Source organism: Pantherophis guttatus, chromosome 15 (assembly GCF_059756535.1).
Source record: "Pantherophis guttatus breed Tessera chromosome 15, ASM5975653v1, whole genome shotgun sequence".
Taxonomy (NCBI): domain Eukaryota; kingdom Metazoa; phylum Chordata; class Lepidosauria; order Squamata; family Colubridae; genus Pantherophis; species Pantherophis guttatus.
In genome coordinates this window covers 15,365,739-15,386,943 of record NC_142077.1, presented here as the reverse complement: position 1 = coordinate 15,386,943, position 21,205 = coordinate 15,365,739, and the positions used below count along the sequence as shown (strand labels likewise).

General features: G+C 44.1%; 1 protein-coding gene across 1 annotated transcript; it reads right to left on the bottom strand.

Moving 5' to 3' along the window:
- Positions 1-7,465: 7,465 nt before the first annotated feature.
- LOC148111969 (vomeronasal type-2 receptor 26-like) lies at positions 7,466-9,404 on the bottom strand. The gene has a single exon (XM_087879202.1). It carries the CDS (start codon positions 8,938-8,940, stop codon positions 8,032-8,034), a length of 909 nt encoding a protein of 302 aa, XP_087735328.1. The 5' UTR covers positions 8,941-9,404; the 3' UTR covers positions 7,466-8,031.
- Between the last annotated feature and the right edge of the window lie 11,801 nt (positions 9,405-21,205).

The window sequence follows — 21,205 nt, the reverse complement described above, 5'->3', positions numbered from 1 at the left end:
AGTTCTTGGACTTGAAGATTGTTAGGAAATTCTCTGGAGGGAAATGAAAGGGAAATAATCCTCATATCTTTCATAATAACAGGGGCAGAGATGGAATTAAATCGGTCATCTAGAATTGAGAGGTTTGGGAGCTCTATGCAGGGAATACATGGCACCTGTGGCTGAAGAAATAAATAAATCTGATGGTTTTTTTGCATACTGATGAAAGACAAAACTCCGGGGGCCAGTTAATGCCGGAGCATGTCACAGATCTGAAATAGCTGCCAGCTGAGTTGAAACCAAAATTTATTTTATTTTGAAAGCTAATGCTCAAGGGCATCGCACAAAAGGGCTGATGCAATAGTGCAGCCAGTTTCTAAGAACAAAATCAACTTTAGTGGGAAAAAAAAAACTAACTAGAAAAAATAAATAAATGAAAAGAGATGAAGAGATTAAACATTAATGAAAAAGTAGTTATCAGAATATTGAATAGTTGAAAAAACACACAAAGAGACATGAACACAGAGAGGTTAGGAAAAAAACAAGTGAAAAGAGATGGAGAAATCAAGGCTGCCTCTCTCCCCATGTGGGGAGGGGAGGGAGGGAAGAAAGGAGGGAAGGGGAGCTCAGGACCCTCATGTTGCAGATGGAAAGCTGATCTGCAAAATCCATCTTCCATCTTTTGAATCCTGGGAAGGGGGGAAACCATATCCCATATTGCTCAGCCACCTCTTTACACGCATGGGGCACTCAGGGGGGAAAGCAAAGCCCAGACCCATAGAGAAAGCCCAGGATGGCCAGGGAGGAGGAAGGGATCTGGCGCATTCCTGGGAAGAGACTAACCTGGTTTATGGGTCCCAGGGTTGAATGTTGGGGGGACGCAGCCCCCGGGGTTTCTCCAGCTTTGCTTGGGCTCCGTGTCTTTCCAGGAGAGGCTCCTGTGGGGGAGAAGCCATGCAGGGCTGGGACTTCTGAGGGGGATCCGGAGTTCCCCTGGAGGAAAAGGCAGCCGGCCTGACCCTGGACGGGACCCTCTGTGACTCTGAGGAAGTTGGGGGTCCCCTGTGGCCCCTCCAGAGCCCCCAGCTGAGGAGACCCTCTTCAGAGGGAAGGGGCTTACGCCCTCCTCCCTCTGCAATTCTGGGAGGATTTGCCTCTTTCTCATCCCCGCCAAAGCTTTGAATTTTGCTCTTTATTTGACCCCCCCCCCCTTGGCTTGGCTTCTTCAGTCTCTTTTCCATCAGGCTGAGGGCAAGGAAGGTCCCAGGCAACCGTCTCTTTCCCCTCTTTGATTGGTTGTAGGTTGTCATGACGAAGGGGGCGGGAATAGAAGCAGCCACTAGAGAGAAAGAGAGGTGGGACTTTTATCGTCCCTGAGAACTGGAGGATTTGGATGTGAAATCTGCTTTCTTTTATTTATTTATTTTTTTTATTAATCAAATTTCTATACCGCCCTATTCCCGAAGGACTCAGGGCGGTGAACAGCCAAGATAAAATACAGATAATACAAATATTAAAAAAAAAAAACTTAAAATTATTAAATATTTTGGCCGAAACACAGATTAAAACACCCAATTTATAAAATCACGAATTAAAAATTTAAAAAAGGAGAGTTAGGCCAGGCCGGCCTGCTGAAATAAAAAAGTTTTGAGAGCACGGCGAAACGTGCGCAGGTCCGGGATCTTCCGTATCTCTGGGGGGAGCTCGTTCCAGATGGTAGGTGCCCCCACAGAGAAGGCTCTCCCCCTGGGGGCCGCCAGTCGACACTGTTTGGCCGACGGCACCCTGAGAAGCCCCTCTCTATGGGAGCATACTGGTTGGTGAGAGGCTATTGGTAGCAGAAGGCGGTCTCGTAAATACTTCGGTCCTAAGCCATGGAGCGCTCTAAAGGTGGTAACTAAGACCTTGAAGCGCACCCGGAAGACCACAGGGAGCCAGTGCAGCTCGTGCAGGAGGGGGGTCACATGGGAGCGCCACGTCGCTCCCATAACCACCCGCGCGGCCGCATTCTGGACCAGCTGGAGCCTCCGGGTGCTCCTCAAGGGGAGCCCCATGTAGAGAGCATTGCAGTAGTCCAAGCGGGAAGTAACGAGAGCATGAGTGACCATATTTAACGAGTCCCGATCCAGAAAGGGATGCAACTGGCGAATCAGGCGGACCTGATAAAAAGTCCCCCTGGCTACGGCCGTCATGTGCTCTTCTAAAGACAGCCGTGAGTCCAGGAGAACACCCAAGGTGCGAACCCTCTCCGTGGGGGCCAATGACTCGCCCCCAATAGTCAGTGATGGCACCAACTGACTATATCAGGATGTCGGAAACCACACCCACTCGGTCTTGGATGGGTTGAGCCTGAGTCTGTTTCTCCCCATCCAGATCCACACGGCCTCCAGGCACCGGGACATCACTTCAAGGGCATCATTGGGGTGGTCCGGGGTGGAAATGTACAGCTGAGTATCATCAGCATACTGATGGTACTTCACCCCGAAACCATGGATGATTTCACCCAGCGGCTTCACATAAATGTTGAACAGGAGGGGCGAGAAGACCGACCCTTGTGGCACCCCACATACAAGGGGCCTCGGGGTCGACCTCTGCCCCCCTGTCAACACGGACTGCGACCGGTCAGAGAGAAAGGAGGAGAACCACCGTAGGACGGTGCCCCCCACCCCTAACTCCTCTAGCCGGTGCAGCATGATACCATGGTCGATGGTATCAAAAGCTGCTGAGAGGTCTAATAGGACCAGGACAGAGGAACAACCCCTGTCCCGAGCCCTCCAGAGATCATCAACCAACGCGACCAATGCCGTTTCCGTGCTGTACCCAGGCCTGAAGCCCGACTGGAATAGACCCAGATACGACGATTCATCCAGGTACTGGGGGAGCTTTTCACGCTCCCCCATGTAAAAAATGGTTTTTACAAAACCATTTATATTATTATGGAAAAATAAAAAGTTGAGATTTGATTTTAAGGCTTTATTTTACTGCAACAGAGGGAGTCTGAAGTCAGCACTTTTTTTTTCTTTTCTCCCTCCCCCCCACTTCTCTTTCCCCTCCTCCCATTTCTTCCTCTTTGTTTTTTTTTTTGTATTTTATTCTATAATCTAATAAAATGGTTTTTTTTTTTTTAAAGAACTGGAGGATTTGAATGTGAAATCTGATTTCTTCTGTTCAGATGCAGCCCAGAATCAGAAGGAGGGAAGGGTCAGAGAAAATGAAGGAATGTTTAAAAATCTATTTTAAAAAACAAAGGAAAACCTAGACTTTGACAGAAGAAAAATAAAAAGCGAACACCAAAAAAAGAGAAATTATCAAACTCTGTAGAAAAACTTCTTTAGCTCTGTAGAGTGTGATCCATGAGATATACAGCAATTAAAGCAAAGAATGATAAAAATCAGCCTTAAGCAAATCTATTGGAGATGCAGAGAAGAAAGATAGGAAGATGAAGTGAAATTGGACGTTTAAAAAAATAGTGTCGTCAAACAGCTTATAGAAAATAGCTAAAATAGTTATAGTGTTAAGATTACTTTCTGCACAGGTTGAAAGGATGTAGAATTTAGAATTTTTCTTTATTTCGATAAAAAAATGTGTAAGCTTTCCTATTTGTGAAATAAAACTCTCACCCCAGCCATTGAAGGTAGAGACAAAAAACCCTAAATCAAATTCAAGTTTCTAGTGTTTGTGAGTATGGAGTCTGGGTCAATCTGGTCTTTGGTGGTTTATATATATATATATATATATGGAAAAGAGCCTCGGCTGTTGGAGGGAGAGAATTTGGTCCAGGGAGATCTCATCCCCTCCAGGCAACGGCCTCCCAAATACCCGGAGCTTCTCCTGGGCCTTTGCCTGGCTTCCCTTCTCCCATGGCCTCCTCAGTGCCCGCTCAGGCTCCCCCCTCCCCAATCTAGCTTGCTTGCAGGTGGAGCCACATTGCCTTGTGCGAGGCCGCTGTCGGAGAAGCCGGTGAGAGCTGGCTGTTTTCATTGTTTTGTCCAGCTGTCGGGGGAAAAAGGCTTCCTCCCCAGGCCCCCGTCCATTCCCCCCCCCCACAGCCGGACAAAGCCAGGCAAAACGCCGGCCCTCACCGGCGCCCAGCTTCTCCGGCAGCGGCCTTGGAAAGGGCAGCGGGAGCTTCTGCCTGCATCACCCGAGGCTGGGGAGGGAGGGAGGGAAGGCGAGAGGGAGCCAGAGGCCCTTCCCTCCAGCCTTTGCCCAAAGCCCCGCACCACACCAGGAGCCCAAAGTTGGCATTTCCTCCACCCTCCAACCCGCGCGTACCTGGGCAACGGGACCCTTTCTCTCCCCCCCACCTTTCCCAGCTGCTGCATCAGCTTTGCTGCCCGTTGCAGCCAGGAGCCTCAAAGCCCAGGAGGAACCTTTGTGCTACAAGCAGTGCCTGGATCGGCCTCCTGCCACCTCTGCCTCTCCAGGAGCCCAGCCGGACTTTCGCGCTCCACTGGCTGCGGCGGAGGCTGGGCTGGAGCTCCTGGGTAGCCAAATGAAGAGCCCAAAGGACCCCATCCCATCATCGGGAGTCCTGGAGCCTCCACGGGTGAAACTTCGGCCAGGGTCCTCGGAAGACCACGGAGTTGGCAGGCAGCCTGCCTAGCTAATGCCCAGAGTGGCGGCTACAAAAAAAGCATTCCTTCCGTGTGTTATGTGAGGTTCCTAGGGAGGCTAGGACTGGCCCCAGCCAGCTTTCCCACCCAGGAGCCTCTGCTGACCGGGAGAGAAGGCGCCGCCTCCCCCTTTGCAAGAGCGGAGGCAGGAGGACAGAGCCAGCGGTGCTTCTGAAGAGCCGGCTGGCCTCTTTCTTCCCCCTCAAGCCCCAGGCAGCCGGGAACCACAACACGAGGCCGCAGAGGCTGCGCAGCGTTGCTGGGACGACGGGAGCTGCTGTTGTTGCCGTTCCAGGGGGCAAGGGGGAGCAGCTGGGAGGCCAGGCACCCCCACAACCTGACCAAGGTGGGCCAGGGCCGGCTGGTGGAGGGCGGTCCTTCCTTCCCACGTGGGTTTGGGCTGGGCTGGCTGGCTGGCTGGCTTGCGTGATGGTGGCAGGGACCACCGCTTGGGGGGGGTGGGGGGGTGCCCTCACCTGGGTGGCTCCAAAATTAAATGCGGGAGGCGGCATACCACGGGAGGGAGACGCACTCCAGACCTGCCTGTTCAGCCGAAGGCAACATGGCAAAGACATTGTCAGACACATCAGCCTCATCCGAGATGACTGGCTGGGAGGGGCAAGGGGCGTGGCTGGGCGTGGTTAGCTATCGGTTCAGGTGAACCAATGCGAACCTACTGAATCCCACCACTGGCTTTGAGCCAATCACCTGGAGGCCCCAATTTCAATTCCCAGGGCCCAGCTAGGACTTCAGGGCCAGACTCTATGCTGCCCCCTACAGGCAGTGAGTCTTAGCTGAACCCTGGCAAGAGGGAGGGGCTGTGATGGGGGGAGGGGCTCTCTGTGTCCAGGAGTTTCTCTCCTTTGCTCTCGGATGGGGCTGCTCTACCCCAGAAAGACGCAGAGGTGGGGATTGGTGTTCTGCTGGAAGACGAGGCAACAGTGGTGACCAGCAGGGCCTTTGCCCAAAATCTGCCCATCCTTAACATTGACAATGGTTAAGGCAGCAGACTAGGAAGCAAGAGATCCTGAGTTCAAGTCCTGCCTTAGCCCTGAAAGCTTGTTTGCTGACCTCAGGACAGACACTCTCTTTCAGACAAGCTCACCTCACAGGGTGATTGTTGTGGGGAAAAGAGGAAGAGGAAGAAGAGTTGGAGATGTTCACCTCCTTTAGGTATTTGAAAAAATAATAAAACCCTGGAAAAAAAGTCTAAGAAAAATCAAAATTGTCTTTCCTGCTTCTGTTTGCATGGAATCTGTCACAGCCTTGTGCAGATACAGGAATTTCTCTTCTCACAAGGAGGAACAGTTTTTTTTTTTTTAGTCATCCTTTCCAAATTCACTCTCTCCCTTCTTTTCCAGCCTTTGGGGGCATTGGACCCCCTCCCAGCCCTGGGACACAGCATGTTTCCCTGTTTCTTTGGGAAAGATTCCTTCCCCAATCAGAGTCTGCTGGAGCCCCATCATCCACTTCCCTCCCTGCCTGGGATCAACTGAATTCCTCCATTCAGACAACAGGGAAAAGGGAGTTTGCACAGAACCTCTGGGTCAGTCTCCATTCTTCTTCTTCCTCTCACTCTGCAAAGCCAAATTCCCCCTCAGTTCCTGGATACCTTCAGACATCGCTCGGCTGAGCTCACAGCAGGGCCAGGGCGGCTGAGAAATTGGGACAGAAAGGACCACAAACCTTTCCAGCCACAAGAGACACTTCGACACATACTGTGGTCTCACACACACTCCTCAATAGTGCCTTTATGTGGGAGCGGGAAGAGTTATGGGATCAATCTCACAACACTCACCCTATAGGGCTGCCCCATCTGTTGTCCCTGGTGACAGATGGAAGATTGTGAATCCCACTCCTGACACCAGTTTCTGTGGAATCAAACACAGGACCTAAAAAACCCAATAATCCAGGCTCACTGCAGTTGTTATTTATTCAGTGTCCATTGGAGGAATTTCCCTCCAGAAAATAGTGGGAGGAAATCTTACAGACAAAAAGATGCACTCATATGCACTCAGGGCTCGCAATCTGGGAGTCCTCCTGGATATTCAGCTGTCCTTGGAGGAACATCTGACGGCTGTAACCAGGGGGACCTTTTATCAGGTTCGCCTGATTCGCCAGTTGCGGCCCTTTCTTGATCGGGATTCCCTGTGCACAGTCACTCACGCCCTTGTCACCTCTCGCCTTGACTACTGCAATGCTCTCTACATGGGGCTCCCCTTGAGGGGCACCCAGAGGCTCCAGCTGGTCCAGAACGCAGCAGCGTGGGTAGTGATGGGAGCAGCATGGCGCTCCCATGTAACACCGCTCTGCATGAGCTGCACTGGCTCCTGGTGGTCTTCCGGGTGCGCTTCAAGGTGTTGGTTATCACCTTTAAAGCGCTCCATGGCATAGGGCCTAGCTATCTTCGAGACTGCCTGCTGCTACCGACGACCTCCCACCGACCCGTGCGCTCCCACAGAGAGGGCCTCCTCAGGGTGCCATCAGCCAAACAATGTAGGCTGGTGACCCCCAGGGGGAGGGCCTTCTCTGTGGGGGCACCTACCCTCTGGAATCAGCTGCCCCCAGAGATAAGGAGAATCCAAGACCTCAGTGCCTTCCGCCGTGCCCTTAAAACCCACTTTTTCCAGCAAGCCGGGGTGGCTTAGGAAGAAATTTTTAAATGTTTAATTGGTTTGTGATTTTTTAAATTTTGGGCCAAATTTATATAGATTTTAATTGTTTTTAATATTTGTATTTCATGTTTTTAATTCTGGCTGTGCACTGCCCTGAGTCCTCAGGGAGAAGGGCGGTATATAAATTGAAAATAAATAAATAAAATAAATAAATATTTATATATTCCAGGAAAGGAGGAGAAAAGGACAATCATACATATGCATATTTCATTTAATAGATGATGTGAGCATGAATATTCAGAATTAGGGAGACTCAAGTTACCTCCCCAGCCTTGTATTGTTGTTACCCTCAAGAAAGAGTTATTGTGTAAACAGAAAGAACCGTCTCAGTTGCGTTGCCACAGCAGTTTAGGTGAAATGTACTGAGAAATGAGGGCATCAACATTGCTCCATACATTCCTTCTATATTTCTGTCTTGCTAACATGCTCCCATTTCTCCAAGAAATTTGTCTCCTCACAATATTCCACGCACCCTTTATTTATTTCAAGAAAAATAGTTGGCCCACTCATGCATGGAGAAGAGTTTAGATCATTTTCTATGTTTGGACTGTGGAAAATGTTAAAAGTTGAAATTCCTCAGTCTCACATTTACACATTTCTTCTGGCTGTAAGCTGCTCCTTTGTGAAGAATTCAATAATTTCCAAATTTGAAACACATACATACGATTTTCTTTGACTCCTGCATGCTAATGGAAAGAATATCTCCTTCCAAATAAAAGAAACTTTTAACAATTCTTTCAATATAACATTTGTGTTATATCTCAGGTTTTTACATTTGTTCTGGCTGTGAGATGGTCCTTTGTGTTGAGGTCCGGCCTCAGAAGGATAATGTAGCACTTGGGGATGAAGATGCAGCCCAGCAGACCAGCACTGGAGGCCAGGATGGAGAAGACCTGCACAGCCACCATGGATTTCCCTTTGGTGCTCAGGTAGGTGGGCACAAAAGTCACCCAGACACTGCAGAAGACCAGCATGCTGAAGGTGATCAGCTTGGCTTCGTTGAAGGCCCCAGGCAGGTTCCTGGCCAGGAAAGCCACCGTGAAGCAGATGGCAGCCAGGAAGCCCATGTAGCTGAGGGTGACGTAGAACATGACAACGGCCCCTTCGTTGCATTGCAGGATGATCTCTCCAGGCTGGGAGTGGAGGTCAGAGTCAGGGAAGGGGGCAGAAACTCCCAGCCAGATGGAGCAGATGATAACTTGAACAGAAGAAGAAGAAAGGATGATGGAGTTGGCCAAGCTCTTCCCCAACCATCTCTTCACTCGGTTTCCAGGTTTTGTGGCCAGGAAGGCCAGCACCACCGTGATGGTTTTGGCCAAGAGAGAAGAAACGGCAACTGAGAAGATGATGCTGAAAACCGTTTGTCGGAGAAGGCAGGTGGCTTTCCTTGGTTGACCAATGAAGAGAGAAGGAGACAAGAAGCAAAGCAGGAGGGAGACCAGGAGGATGTAGGAGAGGTCCCGGTTGTTGGCTTTGACAAGGGGAGTTTCTCGGTATTTCATGAAGATGATTAAAACAAGGCCTGAGTTTAGGAACAAGAGTAGAGCAAAAGAGACCAGGATGATGCCCAAAAGTTCTTCATAAGACAGGAAGGTTATGACTTTGGGGATACATTGGACTCTGGCTTCATTTGGGTATTTATCATCTGGACACTTGGTGCATTTTTCCATATCTGAGATAGCAAAAAAGCAATATATATTTAATATTCTGTCCTTTTCTCTTGCAAGGAAAACTTTCTTTGGATGACAGCTGATACCACAGACATTTTCCAAGAAGAATTTCTTTACTATTTCATTAAAAAGAACATGAAAAGGATTTTTTTTCCCTTATAAAATGTAGCTAGGTATATGAAGTTGAGGGAAGTTCTAGGATGTTAATTATTTGTGTAATGTGTAGAATCTTCATAGGAACCTACATTATTAGAGATAAATAATGAATCATATAATCTTTTTAGGCAAACATGCTGAGTCCTGCCACATGCCAGTTAATATCATGGACTTGGAGGTTACCTACATTATCTTGTTACGTCTGAAAGCAACCTGGAATTAAGGAGAAACTTCTTATCAGTGAGAACAATTAACCAGTGGAACAGTTGGCCTCCAGGAGTTGTGGGTGCTTCAACATTGGAGGTTTTTAAGAAGAGACTGGACAGTCACTTGTCTGAAATGGTCTAGAGTCTCCTGCTTGAGGAGGGGGTAGGACTAAAAGACCTCTAAGGTTCCTTCTAGCTCTATTCTGATTGATTGATTGATTGATCTATATGATTGGAAGACTATTTGTGTAATGAGTTTCCCCCATAACTATCCACAGCAGCAGATTATGGCCCAGTGGCACTTTCTCAGTGATCCTCAAGGGGAGGATCCAATATACAGTGGATTGCAAGGCCTTTCAGAAGGTGGGCCTGAAATAATTCATCAAGTTTCAAAGAAGTCAGATGTTCCTAGAAAGGTGAACTTAGCAGCACATATCCAAACTAAAAAGCAGAACATATATTTCCTCTGCTGTTAGTAAAGCTTGCCCAGTCTGCCACTCCCTCCTCCCATCTCTTCCCAGCCCCTCCTTCCAAGTCTTCTTGATTTACTTCCTTTTAGGTAAGAAATTGTGCAGGTTAAAAATAAAAAAACCAGGTGAGCTTCAATTTTTTTTTTTAATTTGGATACACTTCCATAAAGTCTCCCATTTTCCTCAGTGTGACCCACCTTCCTGCATGGAGAAGGTCCCCTCCGGACAAGGAACGCAGTCATAGCAGCAAACTGGCTCTCCTTCTCGAGCCCTCTTGACAAATCCAGGACGACAACTTTCCACACATTTGGACTGAGGCAGGGACTGAGCAGAAAAACAAGGAATGCCAAAGGAAATAGTTTAGGACTCTCCATCTGTGGAAAATGGAGGTAGAAATGGATGGAGACAAGTAGCCTCTGGTCTTCACTGAGGTAAATATGAAACCTCTGACTACTTCCAAACAGATGCAGGAGGTACAATTAGCAGATTCTTCATTTATTTCCTCCCTTTTACTTTTGGAATTTAACATTATAATAAGATACTTTTCTATTTAATGTAGTCTAGAGGGATGGAGTTGAAAAAAGTTTTAAATATGATGATATATTCTTATTAAAACTGATAACAAAGTTTACTGTAAAAGATTTAAGAAATTTTATTCTATTAGATTTTTTAATATGAAATTAAACTGTGATGAAGAAAGAAACCTCTAACCAGTAAGATCTTCAAATATTTTCCTAAAACATGGCAAAGCCACTCCACTTAGGTCCCATCTCTTGAAGAGCTTCCATTACATGACACCACCTGGCATGGAAGGCCAACCACCCTAGAATCTCTAGGCTTTGCCCACTTTAAATGGGACCTCAGGCTTTGGAAAACAGAAAAGACACCAAAATTTCTCTCACCTTATTGAGCAACTTTAGCCGTGAAAGAGCATCTTGGTTGACAAAAAGTCTCTGTCTTACAAAATATGCCAGAGTCACTACCTTGGGATTACCCTTGGAGAGAACGAAGAAGCTGTCAATGGTCAGATCTGCTGTTATCTCTCCATTTTGGTCCACGTACAGTTGAATGTTGGAAATATTCCAAAATTCATTCTTCTCCAGAAAGGGATGAAACTGGAATGGGAACATCCAGGAATTTGAAAAACAGAAAACTTTTTTCTTATGGCACATTGAATCTTTCTTCCACAATTGTCTAATCTCCAAATATGCTTAAATAGGATACAAATACTGCCATTATCTTCATAATTGAATGAAAAAGATTGAGAAAGAATTGTCAATCATATACTGACAAAATATAAAAATAATTGACACAATTGGTCAATTATAGGGAACATTCTAGAGCAGATGACAAATAAAACGAACAGGAAAAAACAGATGATTCATAAACTCTTTGAAAACAAGAGGTTGATTCCCAGAAAGCATGGGTTGATCAAGAAGAAAGTTGTCAGGCTAATCTTCTCCCTGGTCATCCTGATGGAAAACACCTCCAGATGTGCTAATTCTACTTGATTGTAATGCAACATTAACAAAATGTTGCAGATCTGAAAGAACAAATCTCCCGCCAACTCTTTTCTCAGCCTGAAAAGTTAGCCAGGATCCTTTCTGAGTTTCTTTCTCTCCCATTATGCAGCTGCAGGATTCTCCCCTCTTCTCTGATCCTTCCCTAGGCAGCCTCTCTTCCCCTCATCCCAAAAGTCATTCTCACACATCATTACACTTCCTAAATAGATTATGGGAACTCTGGTGATAGAACTGGATTTCAGTAAAAGACTCACAAACAATTGTGTGATGTGATTAGAAAACTGAGGGGCGGATGGTATGATAACTAAGTGGATAAAAACTGACTTCAAAATGATACACAAATAATTTTTAACCCTTTTAAATCTTTCCTATGAAACCTGAAGGTGGTGGATAACAATTTGCTATTGCTCATCAATTTTTCTATGGTGTCATTAATACAGTAATTAATATGGTCTTAGAGTAAGCTAATTTGATGTGATTTAAAGAATATAAAGTCTTTCAACTTACAAGCCTTAATTGAAACTTCATTTTAAAAGTTTGATAAAAGTTTATCAAAGGGGATAATCAGAAGCAAGCTACAATTGTTGAATTGGATGGATTGGATGGTCGGATGGACTGGAACTTAATTTGCTGCTGGCATCCCTGAAGGAGGAGTCTGGTTTGAAGGGAGGCTGCTTGGAGATGGTTGGAGAGACCATGGACCCTGAAGACTCAAAGTGGGCAGAACCAATGACTGATAAAATGGATTCTTTCAAGAAGATTGAGGGAGATTGGGGAATAAAGTTGTCATATTTAACTGGAAAACAAGTCTTAAGAGTCACTGAGTTTCAATTTACAGGAGGTCCTGTGATTTTGGGGGATGGAAAGCAGTTGTTGGGAAAGATCCTAATTAAAATTTTAAGGAAATGCATTATTATTAAGAATTAAACAATGATGTTTAACCCTGGAGAGTTTCTGGATGGATCAGACATAATGATTGTGGTGGTCTGTGGTAGATAAGAAGCTCCTGTAAATTTTCTGTGAGTTAAATACAATAGCAGATAACAGATATCTTCTGGTTGGTGATTTGTGGCAGACGGTGGAAGGAGAGCGATCTCTGCTCTTGAACCCCGGATTTCTTTGTGTTTTGGGGACCCTTAGGGGCGCAAGAGCCTGGAGGGCATTGCGAACAAGAGAGGCAGTCCGGAGAGTGGTAAAGCGTGGGGCGAACGCTTGCCGCTCGAACGGACGCCTCTGTTAACCCAGCACGAATGCGTCTGTCATTTTGAAATGGTAGACTCGAGGCTGCGATAAGCTGACAAAAGAGCCGGGGAGCGAAAAAGATTGGAGCAGACAGTGTCAGGAGTGGATTTTTACGAGAACACCATAAGGATACAGAAACTTGGTGGAGTGAGATCGTGCCTGTCAGGATAAAGGACTCACGGAAGGAGATTGAGCGGCAATTGGATGGAAGGAATATGAATCAACAGAACAAGCACGACACTGGAGTGAAACAGCACTTTTAACACAGCAGAGGCATGAAGAGGAAGAGCTGGTGGATTTCGTGAGTAAACAATAAAGAAGAAGGAGCATTGGCATTGTTGAGGGATAGAAGGGATTTGGATTCGAGACTGAAAAGAAAGGAAACAGGAAGAGCTGCCATTGTAAGGAGTAAATAGAGGAAGAAGAGTGATCACTAGAACTGTGAAAGAAAGAAAGGACTATCATAAGAAAAACGAACTTATAATTGGATTAATTTTTGGATCTAGACCCAAGAGGATAAAGTGGCGACAGAAGGACTTTGAAAATATTTGAACTTAAAAAGATTGTAGAAACTTAAAGAATAAACAGCTGGAACAATATAAGAAACTGAAACTGTGTAAAAAGGCTATTATATGATCATTGGGACATACAGTAATAACAACAATAACAAAAACAAAAAAAAGAAAGAAAGGAAAACTGTAATATAACAAAGTGAAATAAGTCTTGAATAGTGTTTGGCAATATACTTACTAAGATAAACTTTTTTTTACTATTTTATCTTCCCCTCTCTCCCTTTTTATGCTATCTGTTTAATTAAGTAAGTTATATATATTTGAGAAATAAGTTAACTGTTAATTATTAATCAAGTAGAAATTATTAAATAACGAACATATATCTTATTAGATCAACTGAATATTAATTGAAATATTGATTGAAATATTGATTAATTTACTCTTTATATAGATTATATTGCATAGAAATTAAAGATTATTGTTAAAATTATTTGAATTATTTTGATTGTGAACACATGTCTCTTTAGGATAAACAAATATAAGGAATAGAAGTGATAAGAAAATATAAGGTACAGAACTAATAGATATAAGCCCCTTTTGGACAAAATACTGAAAGATCTTTTTAGTGACATTTTAGACTAACTCAAGGAAAGATAAGGAGAATAAGAAGAAGGCACATAGATAACGTTAGTAGATGATAGTTTGGAGAAATATAGACAGGATAGTGAGAGATCAAAGAGAGAGATCTACAACAGTATTAAAAACTGGAAAGAAAACCACTTCAAACCCAACAATTACTATGGCATCACCCGCAACTCAACAATCAACAGAAGGATTGTCAAAGACTGAAAAAAACATGGTAATTCCAACAATGCAGGCCATGCAATCTACTTTAACATTGATACAGGAGACGATGATGAAGATGCAGGAGTCTAGTAATCATAACGAATTGAAAACAGATATCCAGTCTCTGGATGGTAAAGTGAATGACATTCAAGACTCAATCCACAAAAACAAACAAAAAATAAAGAATGTAGAAACTAAAGTGGAAGAAAATGAAAGGAAACTGGAACTGGTAGACCAAAAATTGATGGCCCAAAACAGACAACTTGAAGATTCCATTATCCAGCTGGAAATGGACCGGGCAGCGTTTTACCTGAGATTCCAGAATGTAACGGAAGGGAAGGAGGAAGATTTGGGAAGATGATGGCGGAGATAATTGCAGAGGCCTTACAGAGGGACAAGCAGGAAATAATAAGAGAATTGGATGAGGTATATCGGGTCCAAACAAATTACGTCAGGAGACAAAAGTTGCCAAGAGAGGTCCACATTAGATTTGCCAGAAAAAAAGTCTGGGATATATTGTACAATACAATGAGGGAAGAACCAATGATATTCAGAGGGAAGGAGGTCATAACATTGAAACAAGACCCCAGGAGGGTAAGAGAGTTACGAAGACATTACTGTTTCCTTGCTATGCAATTAAACAAAAGAAACATTAAGTGGCAAGGGAAAAAAATAAAGATTGATAGTCTAGTAACAGCACAAGACTTCCTAGACCAACTGATAGGGGCAGAAGAAGAACAGAGTAGTAAGGAAGAAGTGGAGATGATAACCCAGGAAGAGGAAACCCCCAACCAATGAGATCCTAAAGAAGGACTTTTGGAGAAGAAGGACATAGAAGAAAAAGAAGACAAGGACACAAAAGGAAAGAAACCAGATGTCAGCGTCTCAGAACTGACATAGAAAAGGGAGGAGAAGCCTGAACTTTTGCCTGCTAAATCCCTTTGAAGATTTGGTCTCCTCGGAGATGGGCAGGGGGGAGACATTCCTGTGACCTGACGAAGAAAGGAATCAGGAAAGTGACTTGGAAGATAGCCAATGAGAAGCAGAGAATTGGGGATCGGAAAGGGAGGGATTGGGGGGCAAAGGTCAGTACTGACCGTGAAGAGTCAGGATCAGGTTGCTGTGCTCGAATAAAGAGAAAATTTCCTTAAAGATCGGCAGTTTGGAAGTTCATTTATTTTGAGATAGCATCAAAACCTGACAGAAACCATGAGTCACAGCACCGGTCCTTTTCAAAGAGAAGAAAGACGGCTCTATGCGTCTGGTAGTTGACTTTCGCAGTTTCAATGCGGTCTGCGTACACAACCTATACCCCCTCCCCCTCATGAAAGACATGCTAGCCCACCTGGCCAAGGAAAAGATTTTCACCAAACTAGACCTCCGCAAAGCCTACTACCGAATATGCATCAGGGAAGGAGACGAGTGGAAAACAGCATTCAACTGTCCCCTGGGAAGTTTCCAATTCAAGGTGATGCCATTTGGGCTACAGGAAGTCCCAGCGGTGTTCATGCAATTGATAAATGAAGTTCTACATGACCACCTGTATAAGGGGGTCCTCGTCTACCTAGATGACATTCTCATTTACATGGAGACCATAGACGAACACATACCCCTCGTCCGTAAAGTGCTGGAAAAACTGCTGAAAGCAAATCTCTATGTCAAACTGTCAAAATGCGAGTTCCACCAAGCGCGGCTAGACTATTTAGGTTACCAAGTGTCAAACGAGGGGATAGAGATGAACCCCGCTAAAGTACAATCAGTCCTAGACTGGCGACCCCCTCACACCCGCAAACAACTGCAAAGCTTCCTGGGGTATGCAAATTTCTACAGGCAATTCATCCCCTCCTTTGCAAGAATTGCCAAACCCCTGATGGACCTCCTAAAGACAGGGAGTCCGACAATGAAACCCCGCCCGGGACAACCTCTACAGTGGGACCCGGCCTGCCAACAGGCATTCGAAACACTAAAACAAATGTTTGCAAAAGAACCGGTCTTGAAGCATCCTGACCCCGAATAACCCTTTGTCATCCAAGCAGATGCCAGCGATGTGGCAGTGGGGGCAGTCCTATTCCAAAGGAACAGCCAGGGGGACCTATGACCTTGTGCCTACACATCCTGCAAACTCACTGACACAGAGAGACGATGGGCGGTGTGGGAAAAAGAAGCGTTCGCAGTGAGGTGGGTATTGTTAACCTGGTGACATCTGTTAGAAGGAGGCCAAACACCGTTCGAGGTTTGGACTGACCATAAAAACCTGGAGGCCCTCAAGACCCCAGGGAAGTTATTGCCCAGGCAAGTCCGGTGGGCCCAATACTTCAATCATTTCAACTTCCAGCTGAAGCACATCCCAGGGGGGAAGAACTTTCTGGCCAATGCCCTCTCCCGAATGCCCCAATACAACAGTGAACGGGAGCAGGTGGTGAATGCCATCATCCCCTCTGCCCAAGGAGTGGGTCAGGTAACCACCAGACGGCAGCATTGCAACCAGCAGCGGCAACCAGCAAGTGACCTGACGACAAGGCTCAAGGCAGAAACGTTGGCGGACCCCTGGTTCCGAGACAATCAACATCTCTTGACAAAAAGAGATGTCCTAGCATGGAGAGGGACGAAACATTATGTCCCAGAGACTCTACGCACCCTGGTCCTCAAGAGGAGTCACGACGTTAAACCAGCGGGGCATTTCGGTTTCCTAAAGACTCTGCATTTAGCACGGAGACAGTTTTGGTGGCCCCACATGAGAAAAGACGTAGACAGCTATGTAAAAAGTTGTACCATCTGTGCCACGATGAAAACCCGACCAGGAAGACCCCCGGGGCTGCTGCAGCCAATAGCTGAAATGTCAAGGCCATGGGAGGAGATTGCTATGGACTTCATAGTCGAACTGCCGAGGAGCGGCGGAAACACAGTGATCTGGACTGTAATAGACTTATTCTCCAAACAGGCACATTTCATACCCTGCAGCGGACTACCCTCAGCCCGCCAATTGGCCAAACTGTTCATGAAACACATCTACCACCTGCACGGAGTACCCAGAAGAATCATCTCCGATCGAGGTGTCCAGTTTACAGCGAAGTTCTGGAGGGAATTCCTTCAATCCATAGGATCATCCCAAGGCCTCAGCTCAGCATTCCACCCAAGCACCAATGGGTGGTGGTGGTGGAGAGATTGAATGCCATGATAGAGCAGTACCTGAGGTGCTACGTTGACTACCAACAATCGAACTGGGCGGACCTCTTATCGTTTGCGGAGGTCGCATATAACAATGCTGTCCACAGTAGCACAGGACTAACCCCATTTAAGATAGTGAGCAGCATGGATTTCGTCCCCATGCCAGAGTACCCAAGGGAACCTCCTTCCTCAGTTAGCTTGACCGAATGGATGGCAATGCTGAGAGAAACCTGGGAGAACGTCAAGAAGGCATTAGACAAGGTGGCACGGTCTTATAAGAAACAAGCAGATAAGCACCGAGCCCCCCAAAGGCCATTCCGAGTAGGGGAGAAGGTCTACCTCTCCACCAAGTATTTAAGACTCAGACTCCCGACCAGGAAACTGGGCCCGAAATTCATAGGACCATTTCCGATAGTGAAAATAATCAACCCTGTTACAGTACAATTGTAGTTGCCCCGGTTACTAGGGAGGATACACCCCGTTTTTCACAGTAGCCTCCTGAAGCCTGTGGTAGGGTCAACTTTAAGGCCGGTGCCACGTGACCCCCCAGGACCCTTGATTATTGGAGGCCATACCCACTATGAAGTACAGCGAATTCTTGATTCGAGGTGGCACAGAGGGCGCCTCCAATACTTAATTAAGTGGAAGGGTTACCCCTTGTCAGAAGCTTCCTGGGTGAAGAGCACGAACATTCAACCTGACCGCCTTATAGCTAAATTCCATGCAGATCACCCGGACAAGCCGGGAGGGGGTGGGACACATTCTCGGACAGGGTAAAAGTACTAAACTTGTTGTTTGTCTCGTGCAGGCCTCACTGGGAGAGTGAAGGGAGAGGGGCCGGATGTAAATGCCTCAGAACTAACATAGAAAAGGGAGGAGAAGCCTGAACTTTTGCCTGCTAAATCCCTTTGACGATTCAGTCTCCTTGGAGATGGGGAGGGGGGAGACATTCCTGTGACCTGACGAAGAAAGGAATCAGGAAAGTGACTTGGAAGATAGCCAATGAGAAGCAGAGAATTGGGGATCGGAAAGGGAGGGATTGGGGGGCAAAGGTCAGTACTGACCGCGAAGAGTCAGGATCAGGTTGCTGTGCTCGAATAAAGAGAAAATTTCCTTAAAGATCGGCAGTTTGGAAGTTCATTTATTTTAAGATAGCATCGAAACCTGACACCAAGAGCACAAAGGGTCACAAGGACAAACAAGTACTAACCCCTCTTAGGGGAATCAAAAGATGGAAGATTGGAAATTATTATCAATGAATATAAATGGACTGAACGAGAGCAAAAAGAGGAGACAGATATTTACAAAACTAGCTAAAGAAAACATTGACATCATATGCCTCCAGGAAGTTCATATACGGAAACAAGATGAAAAATACCTAGAATACAGCAAATTAGGGAAAACATTTACAGCACTAGCGGGGGAAAAAAAAGAGGGGGATAGAAATATATATCAAGGGAGGGATTGCCGCAGAACAAATTTATGCAGACCCCAAAGGAAGAACATTAATGATAGAAATAAAGAGAGGAACCCTACCAATATTACTAGTAGCCATTTATGTGCCTAATAAAAAACAGGGAGAATATTACAAAAAACTACATGAACGAATATGTAAAATGGAATACAGGAATGCATAGTGGGTTACTTTAATGGGATAATAGACATAGAAAAAGATCCCAGATACCTTCAAAGATATGGCCCAGGAACTACAACTACAGGATGTATGGAAAGAAATGAACAAAACCAAGAAACAATACACATTCTATTCGAATCCACATCAATCATGGTCCAGGATAGATATGGCCTGGATGACCACAGAGCTAAGAAAGGACATATAAGAAATCGAACTTGCACCAAATGTATGGGCGGACCATAATCCAATAATAGTAATATGGAAAGGCCACCAAAAACAAAGAAGATGGATGATGGACAAAGAGATTATAAAAGATAAAGACTACACAGAAATGATCAAGAAAGAAATGAACATATTTTTCCAAATAAATACGAGAGAACAAACATCACTTCAAAATCTATGGGACACCATCAAAGCCTACATAAGAGATTTAACAATTTCCTATAAAGCAAAGAAAAATAGAGACAAACAGCAATGGAAAGATAATCTATTGACCGAACTTGGAAAATACGAAGCAGAACTACAGAAAGAACCCCACAGTAAAATGGTTAAAGAAAAAATAAATCTTACAAGACATAAAATAAATCTAGCCACAACAACAGAAATAGTGAGGAAAATTAAAATGGCAAAACAAAATCAATTTGAACATGCAAATAAAACAGGACGTTGAGGGGCTTACAAACTAAAAAAAGAAAAGGAGAAAAGAACAATACATCAACTACAGGACGAACAAGGACAAATGTACCACAGGAATGAGGATAAAAAAAGAATTGCAAAGAACTTTTTTCAGAATCTATACACACAAGAAGAAATTCGAGAAGAAGATGTTAAAGAATACTTAAGTAAAAGATAAGAGAATAATTGAAAGAACAGGGTACAGACATTGATTGGTGGCTGTACTTACAAATAAAATCAAGATATAAGATGGACATGAAAAAATTTGGAATCCAAAAAGAGCCGAACGAATTGGATAAAATTCTATTGGGAATAGATGATAAATTAATAACTAAAATTTATAATTATCTACTAAAATATAAATTGGAAGAAGAAGTGGTGAAAGAGAATATGATTACATGGGCAAAAAACTTCGGATATAATATTGAACTTGACAAATGGGAAAAAATATGGAAAGTAAATACCAAACTGACAATGTCTGTACCCTATAAGAAAAATATCTATAAAATGTTCTACAGGTGGCACCTCCCTCCTGCATGCTTGGCAAAGATGTTCCCTAACACTTCACAAGATTGTTGGAAATGCAGATCACAAAAAGGGACATACGATCATATGTGGTGGTCATGCCAAAAAGCAAAAAATTTTTGGAAAATGATCCAAAAACAATTAGGAGAAATTATTACCCAGAGAGTTCCATTGAAACCAGAAACATACCTATTAGGAATATTAACAAATAATTATGAAAAAGAAATACAATATTTGATAAATCATATCCTGACAGCAGCAAGAATTACATTCACGCAAACTTGGAAATTAGAAGACACACCATTGGAGGACAAAATAATACTAAAAGTAATGGAATGTGCAGAGATGGACAGGCTTACCAAAGAAATACAAGAAAAAGAAGATACGGAATACTACTGGTTTGGCAACGATGGTACGACTGGTTGGAGAAAAGGAAAACGAAATAAAAAATAGGACCATACAAAAAAAGAGACAGATTAGCAAGACAGAAAGGGAATACCAACTAAGGAAACAATAAATTAAGAAATAAGTTTAAAATATCGTTATATAATGAAAGATGTAGAAATACATATAAAGAAATATAGAATACCGATGTAACTTTCTTTTTCTATTTAGGCTCAAGTTGCAAGACTTGATTTAAATGTATATTTTGTCTATGTTGTGTATTGTCATAACTGTATTTGTTTGTCTGTTTTTTCTTTTTGTTAGTTTGTTTTTAATCAAATAAAACTTTTAAAAAAACAGGGAGAATGTTACAAAAATACATGAACGAATATGTAAAATGGAATACAGGAATATTTGCATAGTGGGTGACTTTAATGGGATAATAGACATAGAAAAAGATTACAAGAGCGGCAAAGACAATAAAAAAAAAGAGAGAAGTTACCTAAAACCTTTTTCAATTTGATAGAACTAAATTTAATAGATATTTGGAGGACCCTACACCCAAATGAGAGAATATACACTTTTTTCTCGAATCCCCAATCATCATGGTCCAGAATAGACATTATGTGGGTAAATAAAGAATTAGGACTGGAAATTGAAACAGCAGAAATTAACCCTAAGATATGGGCAGATCATAACCCCCTAGAAGTAAAATGAAAGACCCCCAAAAGAATGAAGTTCAGGAGATGGAGATTAAATTTACAAATTTTAAGAGAGAAGGAATATATAGAAAAGATAATGGGAGAATTGAAAATATTCTTTAAAGAAAATGAAAATCAATATACATCCTGAATTAATCTATGGGATACGATGAAAGCGTACTTAAGGGGGATAACAATAACATATATTGCATATAAGAATAAAG

Bases quoted from the DNA above. Each gene is read 5' to 3' on its own strand.
- LOC148111969 (XM_087879202.1), bottom strand. From the start codon at position 8,940: ATGGAAAAATGCACCAAGTGTCCAGATGATAAATACCCAAATGAAGCC.